The sequence below is a fragment of the Anguilla anguilla genome, chromosome 7 (assembly GCF_013347855.1).
Source record: "Anguilla anguilla isolate fAngAng1 chromosome 7, fAngAng1.pri, whole genome shotgun sequence".
NCBI lineage: Eukaryota > Metazoa > Chordata > Actinopteri > Anguilliformes > Anguillidae > Anguilla > Anguilla anguilla.
Window position 1 is genome coordinate 14,718,165 of NC_049207.1, and position 13,425 is coordinate 14,731,589.

A 13,425-nucleotide genomic window follows, 5' to 3' on the forward strand; every position below is an offset into this window, starting at 1 on the left:
AAGCTTGTTTTTCAGAAATGATCCAATGTTTTCACAAAGATTATCTCTGTTTATTCTTCCACAGCAGTTACAGGTCACAGCAGAGAAAATTCATATTCACAATTGGGTGGATAAATTATGACATACCCACAACAAAGGCTTTCCAAAAAGACAAGACAGATGTATAAGACTGAATAAGGAAAACAAGTTTTCTCTGGACTTAAAAACCTCTAAAGCTCAGCACCATCGAAAGCTCAGAACCATGTTCTAAAGAATAAAACAACAACAAAAAAAGAAAGAAAAAGAAAAAATTGAAACATTTCAAATCTTTCTTCAACCCCACCAACGCACTGCCATACATCAGTTAATATCCACTCATGACTTGATGGACTGTTACATTCATTTTGGAATTAGCAGGGTCATGAAAGGTGTTCAGGCAGCGTTGGGCTTTAAAATGTCAAATGCCAAGTCCATAAAGTAGGCTGAGCTGATTCATACATCCAACAAAGCATCTTCCATCATCTGTCATCCCTGCAGTCACTGGACCAGCAGAGGATCCTGGGGTTTTCCCCACAAATGATTCAAACAATACGGATGACAATGACTGCGCAACTGAAACAGATGCTGTCACCGCTCCTCCCACAAAATGACAGCACCTTTAAATATTCAGTGCCAGTGATGGAATTCAGGAGACATGATTTACGCATTCACTGGAACATTTTGTAAAGAAGATCCAAAGTCAAACACCATAGTGAAAATACACTGAATCATGCACTCATGACTGAGTGAGGGACGCGTCTCAGAACTGTCGCTCTCTCTTTTGCCCTCACAGATCTGGCGGACGCTGGCGTTTTGGTGCGTGTAACTGTGTCAGGTTCCTCCGAATGCCGCTGTGATAGCGAACAGGCCGGGGCTCTGAAGCTGCAGAACGCTGGTGGGAGAAAAACATGAGATTAATCCTGCCGTCGCTGACAGATGGAATGCTACAGACTCGTAGCGCAGGGACAGAGGGTGTATTGTAGGGACAGTCAGTCACCTGGGCGCACGGTTAGCAGGTGGCAACAAGGAGGGGCCAGAGGGACTGGTGGACGAAGCGATCACCTGGATCAGTCAACACGAGACGTAATGCAAAGGACACACTCTGCACTCTCCTGGGTGACAAAGAAACCGTTCTTCACTGTGACATCACGATCTTCTGCCCGACTCTGCGTGCGCTTCTGGGTACAGATTACTCTCAGAGCAGCGCAGCACCACAGCAGAAGGACTACTGTACCGTTGTAATATGCGAGCTGCTGGAGAAATAACATTGAGCTTCCAGTTGTGTATTTGGTATCCTGCCAGTCTCAGAACCTGAATACTGGCCAAAGCACTTAGTGACCCAAACCAACGAACAAGTTCCCAGCTTATTCGAGTCGCCAGGGGTAAGGAATGATTTATCACTGTGCCCTCACAGGGATAATTTCAGGACACAAATAGTTGTGTTTGTAAGCACTTTTAATCGTATAAAACATAATGCAGTTAATTGCAAATGCTTTTGGTAATGAAGCAAATATGAGCCTAGCTTGAGTGTTGCCCACAAGCACAGCTGGTGCTCGGTTATGAAGCAGGGTTTGAAAAAACAAAACAAAACTAAAAACTAAAAACAAAGATCTTATCTGGCTTTGTACCTGGTGTCTTGTTTCTGCATCTAACTGCGTACACTTAGCCCACTCAAAGGCACTTGGTTGACAAGACACCTGCCACCAGGCAGTTCCACATATAATGTAAATACAAAACATGCTCACACATTTCTGCCAATTACTGTGCAACACCCATCAAGCACAAAAGCATTATGGGACTGTATGCAACCCACATTGCCAGGCCATTACAGGTCTGCTTTTGTGTGACTCGGGCCTCTGCAGTACTATGGACCAGACCACCCTTGCTTGGATGCCGCATAGGGCAGTTTGAGGTTTACGATACACTGTAGCAGCATTAGCGCAACCACTTCCATTCCCACAACAGCCACTGCCTTCCTTCTCATAAGAATCGCCACCTTCATTCTCACCACAATAACAATCTCCACCTCTGCTCTTATGAATCATGACCTCCATTCTCACCACAACAAGCATCTTCCCATCTGTTCTTACAGTAATAACCACCACCTCCATTAACACCACAACATTACCCCGTTCTTACAGTAATAACCACAACCTCCATTATCAGCACAACAACTGTCATCACCCCTGTTCTTACAGTAATACAAACCCCGCAACCTCCATTTCTCATTTACAGTAATAACCACCTAGTAACCTCCATTTTCACCACAATAACCACAACCACCTCTGTGCTTCCCGCTCCCTTTAAATGGTCCAGTTCCGTTCTCTCTCCCTGGAGCAGAACCAAGTTTTATTCTAAGAGTGCCCCAGAATCATAGCGCTGAGCCAATTTCACTGGATTCATCAGGCACACTTGCTACCCCAAGCAGTGTTCCTGATGCAAGGCGAATGTATATTTATAACAGAAGGCTGAAGGACACATTCACATTAGAGGAACGATGTTCATCATACTGAAAGATACATAAGCTTGAAAATACAGTGATAATTCAAAGGCACCAAAGAGTTATTCTTGCTGCACATAAACAGGTCATGTAAACCAAGCCTCATTAGATGCTCATAAGAGCAGCAACAAACAAATGGAAACACAAAGCTCTGCTCAGCTGGGCCAAATGCATTTGAATGAAGACATTTAATAAATTGCACACTCCCACATAGATAAGGTCCATCCCAGTGGGCTTATTGGAGGCACTGAGGGAATGGTGTACATCAATGTGTTTGTTGGGCTCACTTACAACAGAATGCAATGGACACCCCCACATACTACACAGTGAGCTTGGAAAACAGAACATATAATAAATAAAATCACAGGGGATTCCGTTCATTTCACCACCACAGTCAGGCTTAGAACTGCAGAAAGAAACCTTCCCAGCATTCTCGTCAACCACTGGCTGTTTTTCCACTGGCCTCATTGAAGCTCAGGGGAACAAGAGGGATTTTCTGAGAAGGTGCAAAGGCCACAGCTCCACCTATGAGAAAAGCATGTGGAAAGTCTAATACATATAAGTATGCGGTTACAGATGCAAGATATGGATACCTCTCCTCTGTGATATTTTAATATTATTATATTATTAAGGCAATAACCTGCTTTGCTCAACATGGCTGACTGTATTACGAATCCCATATCAAGTGTAGAGTTTGTCTATTCCTTCGAGATGTGCAAGAGTTTGACATTTTTATTAATAAGACAGAAAATGTGAGAAATCAGATTCTCGGTGGTACTGACCTAAATGGCTCCAGTGTGTCTGAAATTGGACAAATTTATGTCATTCAGAATGACAGCTCATGGATGCATATGAACTCTTAAATATGTTATCTTGATGTTACACCAGCCAAATACTTATGTGTTCATAACGGTATGCACTGATATCCTCACAATCATTAACGGCTCATTTGCTCCTGTGAGTTGCATTTTACTATAGATTTGCCATGGTTCAGTCCCTCATTAAGAAAAGCAACTGCAATTATTTTGTTCTGTTCCTGACATTTTCATTGTACATCACAATTTACTAGTGTTTTTCCATTGCTCACTATACTCACTTGTGTTTTAGTATTTATACAATTTGTCACATTTTATTTTATCTGGAGAGCAATTTGAGCACCTGTATGAGAATTGGTGTGCATTATATTATTATGAGCAGCAGTATTCTCATCATTATCGTCCGCACTGTACCAACCCAATAATGAGAGGTACAGCTGCTTTTCATAATGCTACTGTAAGGCTGTGTGCTATAGTCCTTTCAGATAATTAACAGTTTTTTTTATACCTGAGGCTATAGGGAATGTTGATCAGTAGTTCATAATGACAGCTTCAAAACAATGCATGCCAGAATATATCTGAAAGTACCCGGTAGCTTTGTGCTCTGCAGCCTGAACTATTCTGTTGATGTTCAGTTTTGACAAAGACTTGAGGGTTCGGGATTGTCGGGAGCACAGGGATGACAAAAAAATTGCAGCTGAACAAGATAACTAAAATTCCTAATGTCCAATGACCATACATATGCACATATACTAAGTGCCAACTGCCATCAGCGATCTGAATTGTTGGCCTACGACCCAGCATGAGTGAGTCATTATGGGAGACAGGCGCTTCCCCGTGCTCCCTAGTGATGCCTAAGAGCTGAAATGAATGAGGAAGGGCTTCGATGCAGGGGGAATCAGAGCTTTGAAGCACCGCACGGAGCCGGACGTTTCTACCACACGACTCTCCTCTGACATATGCTGCCGCGAGTTCCCGTCTGCCCCCTGGGGGGGAAAGCATGTTCTTAAAAGGAGTCATGTGACCGGCCAGAACTGCGGGAATCAATAGTCACGCTGTGTGATCAATGTGGTTACCAAACTGCGGCAGACGCAGCAAAATCCCTGTATCCATTAAGCTAAATTTCAGCAAGGCAACCAACGTGCTAAGAAAGGGATCAGTGCAACAATTGCACAGCGATGTTTTAATCACCTGTTTAACTGTTTGAAGGCATACATGGCAGTCTCACAGTTAGGATGACAGCACAATTGATCTGCAGAATCGGTCAGCACATCATCTCCAGGGTTTTTGTTTCCCAGAATTAGGGCGTTTCATCGTCTCCTTCCAACGTGCTCTGTGAGCTCAGGTTTTTTCCTGCTAGCTCTGCGTTTCCCCAGTAAGCTCTACGCTTCACCGATAAGCCCTGTGCTTTCCCAGAGCTCCACGACGACAGCTTATTTCCCACGAGTGCTACAACCATGTCATTCAAAATTATTTAATGATGGTGTTCATCAGTCAAAGTTTAGATGCAAAATTATTTAATGATGTCGTTCATCAGCCAAAGTTTACCACGGTCTCATCCTAGAGGATGACTTGGCATTCCGTACCAGCACGCTCACTATATGCGCTATGCTGTTGTCTCAGTAAAGTTCTCTGAGCAATTCACAACTGCTATAAACAGACAGTAATCACTGGCAAAGGAAATGGGCCGTTGTGCCATGTGCACATCTCCGAAGCGCTTCGGTGTGACTTGGCATAAGGCTAGGGCCAAAGCACATCAACAATGGCCGCTTTCGCGTTGTCCCCTGAGACCCTCTCATGGGACACACAGAGCCGGACAGACTCTTTCTCTGTGTGCTTGAATACGCTGGGCAGATTATCTTTGTTCAGGAACAGTTTCCTCCACACCGACTTCATGCTGGTTCTCTCACCATATGGTCCCACTTCAAATGCCCATGCTCACTTGTGATACCCAAACCACAGGAAGAAAAAAAAAATAGAATGTACCAAAAAAGGTTTTATTTTGTGCTGTCTCACGCCTGTCCCACCTCCAAAGATCCGGTTGTGAGCGACTGTGTTTATGAAGTGGGAGGTTTAAGCGAGGTTTGGCAAGGTTCTGGTCACGCCAAACGGTGTGACGAATGCTTACGACACACAGCTGTTTCCAGTTCTGTCATGCAAGCTGGCCCGGGACTATTTTGAGCCTGCGTTTGTGGGTGGAGGTGTTTATCAGATATCAGCTAACAGCTAAAAACATAACCCAGTGCACTGGGGCTGGGTCGCTCTACACCACCAACAGTCAGAGACAAAGGTCAATACAGCCACGAGGAGCCAATCCACATGCAGCTCTCGGGGTGAGAGCACTGTCACCGTGACAGCGTGGCCTTAAATAGCTCACCTCCAAGCATGCAGGGAAGAGGGTAGCATAGACACTGAGGACCCAGTGACACAGCAGTACAGAGAGGGCAAAAGAGTTCTGGCACTCCATCACACTAATGATATCCAGGCCTGGAGGGCTCCCAGTGATATAGGTAAATGGTAAATGGACTGCATTTATATAGCGCTTTTATCCAAAGCATTTTACAACTGATGCCTCTCATTCACCCATTCACACACACACTCACACACCAACAGTGAAAAGCTGCCATGCAAGGTACCAATCAACTCATTGGGAGCAATTAGGGGTTAGGAGTCTTGTCGGCCCAGGGCAGGGGATCGAACCGGCGACCCTCCGACTGCCAGACAACCGCTCTTACCTCCTGAGCTATGTCGTCCCAGTGATATAGGCTCCATCCTCACTCCTACCACAGAAATTTTGTGGAAGTATGGACAAAAAAGCGTTATATTAAACACATATAAAATATATATAATGTATATATATTAAAAAGTTCCAGTATATACATTTCATTATTCTTTGAAGAATGGTTAGTGAATATACTGGCCTAGACCAACAGCTGGTTTGAAGGGCATTTATCTTTCATCATACTCCTCTGAAATAACAGCCAGAATGATAGGCACTCAAACACATCTCCACTATAACTTATGATCTGTGTATTATTTGGGTAGGGCTCTGTAAGGAGGTTCTGAATACTATATTCTACTCAAGTGCAAAGCGGCTGCATGACACTCCCCATCTGCTCCCAGCCATTCAGAAAACATGTATAGCATTGGGCCGATGCTAGCAAGTTCTTAAGCTATTATCTGCCAAGTCCAATACGACCCAAATATTATGTGCAGGTGTGCATCCCTAAATCTAAGCCTAAATGGGGTGACCATGTCCAGTAAAAGCCTGTGCCCATTGTCACCCTGTGATGTCACACACATATGTTTCTTTGCCCACAGGTCCCCACCTGCCCTTTTACACAGTGGTGAGGGGGTGGGGCTTTTTAGTCACTAGACTGACAGACAGGACCTCCATTTCGCAGTTGACATACACACAAACAAGCATACACACACTGCTTAACTGCCCCGTTCCAGGAATCTGGGATCCTAGGGATAGAGGGAAAGGGAGTAAGCTGGCCTAAATATCCAATAGTCTAACATTAGCCAAAAAGGAAAAACAAGCACAGCAGCCCTTAAAGCCTTGGAACAGTATGCTGAGATTCAATATTGCGATCTTGGTGTGTGTCCTCTCCTTTTATCCTTCACTGTGTTCTGCCCCTACAGAGCTGCCGAGCCTCAAGTACCTAAATGTAGACCTTATTTCTGATGCACGCAGCTGTCTCTGCTCCAAATTGCTTGGCCCTATTATTGGCCCTCTTCATAAAAACCCAAAGCAAAATTCATGGGTTCCCACAGCAACCCTAACCCTTTTCTGTTGCCATAGTAACATGTGAGAGGGTGAAATGTGTAAATTCCAACCCGAAAATGGAAAGTCTCAAATCACTGCTGCACCATACACAACACAACTTTCCCGTAATAGGAACACTCCCCACAGCTGCCTTCTAAGCACAATTCACAACTCTAGTTTTGCACACACTTACAGCCATACAGCCAAAACAGGAGAGCAATTTGCCATGTGACACTCTCAGAGGAGCCATGGGGAGAGGCTTAAAACCCCCCCATCTCCTAGAACCCCCAAGCATTGATGAGTTGAAGCAGGGTAGTAATTCTCTTGACGTTTGTTGGTTAGCAGGGTCCTGCAAGCATAGAGCACGCCTATCTATCCTACTTAGATCCTAACACAGTCTTGTGCAGAAAGGAAACTGCATGTTAGCTTGCAAAATTCCCGCACACATTAAGACTTAAGTTTGAATTAAATTTTTCTGGCCATTGTTAAAAAAAGGCCAATTTACATAAAGTAAAAATTAAGGCCAAAGGACAAATTCTTTATCAGTGCACAGAAACTATTACAGAAACAGAAACATATTAGGCTACTATAAGGAAAGTTTATCTTTGGTAGCTAACAGTTTTATACAAAGAAAATCAGGTACCTTAGCTAGCCAGCGCTACTGTAATGGTTAGCAAGCTAAATGAACAGGAAATTCAGTAGAAACAATGAAGAAGATTTGGACTTTGAGCATATCAAACGTTAGCCACTACTCACAGGCTACACTGCTACTTGGTGTATGACCTATAAATGATACTGTGATTGCATTATATCATAACGACAGTGGTTCAAAGGTAAACTGATAGCAACTTAGAGGGCAATCGTTCTCTGATTCTTTGTTAAAGCTAGTAACAAATGTTTTTCTAAGGCCCAGAATTTCTGCTGTAAAGCCCAAATTGAAAACATTTTCATTTAAACAGGATTCACTACCAAAGCTGAAAGATTCTTCAGGCTGTTGTTTTCATGCTAAGGGTGGTGTGCAAGTGGGCGTCACAGCATGGTAGGTAGGTGACAAACTGCTCTGCCTCGGAACCCCAAGGCAATGAAGACAGATGATGCAGTATTCTGCAAGCCGCTGAAATTCATTGGCCTTTTTCAGTCATACCACTGACAAGTCCAGCGTAAGATGTCAAAGATTCTGCAGCAGCATCGCTAATATTCGCACTTAAAGGGGTAAGCTCAGGAGGAGTTTTTTGATATTCATTCAGTTTACTGCATTTGAAAGGCCCACAGTTTTTGTGAGCGATGAAGGACATTCTACTGTAGATATTTAACAGAAGGTTCCATTCAGACGACCTGCCAGGTTCACAATGGCTAGTAAAAAGGCATCGACAGGTTTGTGTTTTAAAACAAGAAAACACAATTTAAGTAACTCCATGCAGCTATAACGAGTGATGACTCTGCATAGCGCCACAATGAAGTCTTGATGCAGGTGCCACAAGGAAATATGGTTGAAAGGATAAGAATTTGGGAGTGTGGTGTTAAATTGCTTCCGACAGCAATACGCCCTCATCAACACACAGCTAATCTTTAACACACGGCTTCAAACGGTGAACTTTGTAACGGCCTAAACTTGGCTGCAGCAACAATTCTCATTCCCTCCATCTCTATCCTCTCGCTCTCTCACGCACTACAATAAGCAGGGATCTCCACATTTTAGCCTTTCCACAGAAAGTAGAGCACTCATTGTGCAGTCTGACAGAGATGTTCTCCCATATCTGATGCCTCATAAGGCAGCGCTTACTTACCATACTCCTCTCGGCATCCAGCAAAGCCCCTTTCACAATCTGCTCTGCAGCAGCACTATGGCACTAGACTGTGAGACCTGTGAAATTCCCCACATTCTCTGAATGTGAAATGTAAAATATAGCAAATAAAGACCTCATGCAATCACGGTTTCCTTGCATGAAGTTGTCCATAAAGAGACTACGTAAAGAGGTATACTTATATTTCATACTTCTATTTTATAGACAGGAAAATATTGGATGTAAAGTATACCATGATCTGATTTAGACTACACCTGTTCTGAAGGAGCTGGGACATTCAGATCATTTAACGAAGCTCGGTGGTTCACACTTCACGTGGTTCATGCTTCTCATTTCACATTGTTCGGCTGTCAGGTCTCCAACTGAAGCCTCCAATTGTGGCTCAAGCACCGTACTGATTCAAATGTTATTCAGTGTGCCCTAGCTTCTTCCAGACCAAAACATGAACAACGTGATTGCCAGTAACATGCATGTCATCCGTCTGCTGCCATTGAATAAGTGATAGCACCATCACTAACTTCCTTGCTATACTATTTATGTTTTCTTTTCATAATCCTCCTAAGTATTCTGTCACAAAGAGAACATCCCTCTCTGTTTGAATTTGGAAAAGGTGGGGATTATCTGAAAGCTCTGCAAAAACAACATTGCTTTTGAGAGTGGGGTAGTCATCCAGGAACAGCACAGATTTAGGAGGAAGAAATTCCCAGTGCAACAGTCAACCGAAAGGAAAAAAAAAAAAAAAAAAAACAATGTGCTGGATTCAACTGTCTGAAAAAGCTCACAGCACGAACCTTTTTTCCAGGGAAAGGGGAAAAAACTCAGGAAAGGCTGGTTTTGCTTGGAGAATAACTTCCGCTGCAATTAGCCAAGACAGTGGGGCCCCTACTTGCTCTGTTTATATCATCATAAGATGAGACCAAAACCGTAACAGTACCCTGTGATGGTATTATTAGAGCTTGCTGTCAAAAAAAGACTGTGCCAGATATCATTCTGCAAACAGGCTGACCCAAAGGCTACTGAACTGTGACCAATTAGAAATCTAATAGGAAAGTATGGTAAAATGCAGTCTAGAGCATACACTGTGAATGGTGAGGGTTCTGTTCTCAAAAACTTTGTCATGAGGTACCTCCCTGTGCCTCCCATTCAGACACTGGTACATTTCCCATTCCTCCAAACAGGCGAGAGCAATACTTCCACCCACAGAGCCAATGTGCCAAGTCTCACTTATTAAGCATTTCAAAATCTGCTGCAGGCTCATTGAAGACTTCCTTGTCTGAGCTGCCTTGCATTTCTCAGGAATCAGTGCCATAGCAACACAAAAACACTGAGTTTGACTGACATGATCAACAGACCGTGGACCATTCAAAACGGCAGACCGTTACAAAACTATATAAACTCCTCATGCCAGGAATTCCTTCAGTACTTCTCCCCCTCGTTCAAGAGCATGTCTGAGAAGCCTCTGCACCTCTGTGTGAGTCACAGACAACCATTTAAGGTGCTCCTTGTACAGAACATGAAAAACTTTATATAGCTGAAACTGTCAGGAAGTCTCAGCGAGCACACGTTTGCCGAGTGTCACATAAACATGTAAATGAGTTCAGACATTTCATGTCTGAAACATTCAAACTTTTGCTTTGCTGCCTAGAGTTATTTTTTTTAATGTAGTATTAATAAACCTATTTGAATTAATGTTACAAAATTAGGGAACAAAAAAGGTTAGGAAGGCAGATTCATTACCAGCCAGAGCTTGTTCCCACTGTTGTACCCCTGTCATTCACCTGGTCGGTACTGTAAACAGCTGGTTAACACATGGCTGTTCATTAATACTGTGCAAAGAAGATGTTGAACATGTGGATTAGCATGCACTTGAAAGGACTATACCCAAATCCATTCTCATGCTGTTAACTGCAAGGGCTCTGAACCACTGTGGAACCCGCTGAGTTGAAGGTCAGTATTTGGTCAGTACATCACGGTTGCTGCGGAGTGGGTGACTCACCCTCAGAGCCTCGATGACCAAGTCTCGTGCCTCCAGCTCCCCCTCCATGATGCTGAGCAGCGTCAGGAGCTCCGGCTTGCTCAGGTTGTCCACGTTAAATTCACATTTCTGCAATGAAAGCAAAACATTACACTCACATTTCTGCAACTAAAGTATCACAGTGCCCGTGCAAAAACTCTAAAGATTCCTGCCATTTTAACACAATGAAATAAAACCCCACCCCATTAAGGTGCAGAAGTCCCAAACATTTTCAGTAAAAGTCCTGGAGAAGAATCTAGAATTGAAATCCGTGTCTCACACCAATAGTTGTTTTCCACTTCAACCCAATCAATCAACAAATATGCTTTCAATTTGTTTTTATATTCATGAACAGGCAATGTACTGAATACCCTCACTGTAATATCCAGTCAAAACTGGAATGCTTATAAGAAAACCAACTTAACCAAATGCTTGATTACAGGCAAACAGAGCCTAGCACATGGTCAGTTAATTGTAGGGGAGCAAAAACAAAAGGGACACAATATACAATGGGATTTAAATACATAATAATTCTGACAAAATATATAAAATATAACTTTGGAAAATTCACTTAATATGGCCCAACTTGCAGTGCTAGTGTGTGCATTGTGTAGAAAGCACATGGTGGAGGGTTAAGTTACAGGACCAGTAGACTTCCCACCCTTCACTTGAGACCAAATTTGTCTATACGCTTTTCTCTCCAGGATAAAAAGAGACCTTTGTTGTTGTTTGTGCCGTTTAAGGTTCGGGACTGCCAGCTTGTCTGTCAACATTCCAAAAGCCCACATTCTAAAATCCTGGCAGGTGGCTGATCAGGAAGTGGGACCTCTGACAGGAGGAGGAAATGACCCTAGACGATGAAACTACGGCTGCGTTCAAATGCTATAAAAAATGTATCCTTCCTTCCTTAAGTCCCCACCTCCTTCTGATTTGGACGGGGCTAACTAACTGCCATGATAGAGAATGCCTGATAACATCTGAACACTGTTTATTGAACAACAGAAAGAAACGATTCAATCCAAGTTTGCCTCCTACCATGAAGGATACTGGGATACATCCATTGTGAAAGTAATTTGAGCAATAAATGACCACAAATCCAACAGACCTTCATTTCAAGAAGTCAAAAGTATGACAAAAAGTTAGCAGTAATAGTAAGGAAGGAATGAATGAATGAATGAATGAATGAATGAATGAAGGGTGGAAAGGACATTTTGCATTTACCACGGACGACAGATCACAAACTGCAATACATGAATATGTGAAAATATATATGTATATAAGTGTCTTACAGAGGCCGAAACATAATACTAAAAATAGTAAACAAAAGAAGCCTGCTATTAACTCAACAACAAAAAACGGTCACATTGCAGAAAAACAACCAAAATATAGTGCAGGTGCATAGATCAATGAATCACAAATAATATAAAGGAAAGCAGCCTTTTATTTTAGTCATTCAAAATAGAAGTCAAAGCATGACTGAAGGTCAATCCAACCTGTTCATATTAGCTACTTTCTTTTTTACACATTCTTTGTTTTCAGAAACAATCAAAGAAAAACAGAGTAAGACTTTGTTAATACATTCACAGACATGACCACAGAAACCGGGCTTTTCATAGTGCATTATTTAATAGGTGATTTAGCTGTGCTCTTGTGTTCTGAGCTGGTGAATGTGAAGTATGGAGGATGACTTAATTCTTCCATAAACCATGTAAAGGGCAAAACTAGCTGCTGTCGGTGCTGTTCTGGGAGTTCACTGCGTTCACATTATAATCACAATGCATTGCATCTACCAAGACACCCTAATATCCAACACTCATCTTCAGATGCCTGACAAAGGCAGATAATTCGCATTAAGTAAATGTTATTACTCTTGCAATGTCTTAAGCCAAGATCAGAGGGCATGTTCTTCACACAAATCAACATGTATACTGTTTAGTTTTTTGTCTTACTCTATAACCTTTAATAAATGCCCTACAATCTAATTTAAAGATCTGATTTCCCAGCAGGATAGCATTCCATGTGTAATTTAATATGCAGTGACTGTCTAATGGCTTCTCTAAGAGTGTGTGTCTGTGTATATTTGCGTGTATGGAGGGGGGAGGGATTTTTGGGACACATATCCTTTGACAAAATCAGAGGACAGTAAAATCCCTGCTAACAACCCCACCAAATAGTTAATGGTCCAGGCCAAGGCCTAATAGTTAGGTTGACATCTGAAACACAATGGAAGTAGCCTGCTTCACCTGAGAATCTTTCAAGCCCTCTTCAAATTCCAAACCATTTAAAAAAAAAACCCAGAGTCCGTCCTCTTTATGGGCTCCCCATTAAAAAAACAGATAAAACTACAGGAAACACACAGAATATGATACAAACAGATAATATAAGAACAAGCTTGGACTCAAACCATTCAGGACTTCAGCATGTCCCCATGGGGCCCACAGAACAGTATCCTCCTGTTAAGGTTAAATTGGAGACGACTGGGGATCTCACTGACCCCAACAGCC

The 13,425-nt window shown here is 42.7% G+C and overlaps 1 protein-coding gene across 2 annotated transcripts in view; it reads right to left on the reverse strand.

Annotated features, from left to right (window-relative positions):
- Positions 1–13,425, reverse strand: part of cttnbp2 (cortactin binding protein 2) — a 39,582-nt gene that overhangs the window by 24,148 nt on the left and 2,009 nt on the right. For both annotated transcript variants that reach the window (XM_035426762.1, XM_035426763.1), the window contains one exon: positions 10,904–11,011. In XM_035426762.1, the coding sequence (XP_035282653.1) occupies positions 10,904–11,011 (108 nt within the window). The remainder of the gene's footprint in view (positions 1–10,903; positions 11,012–13,425) is intronic.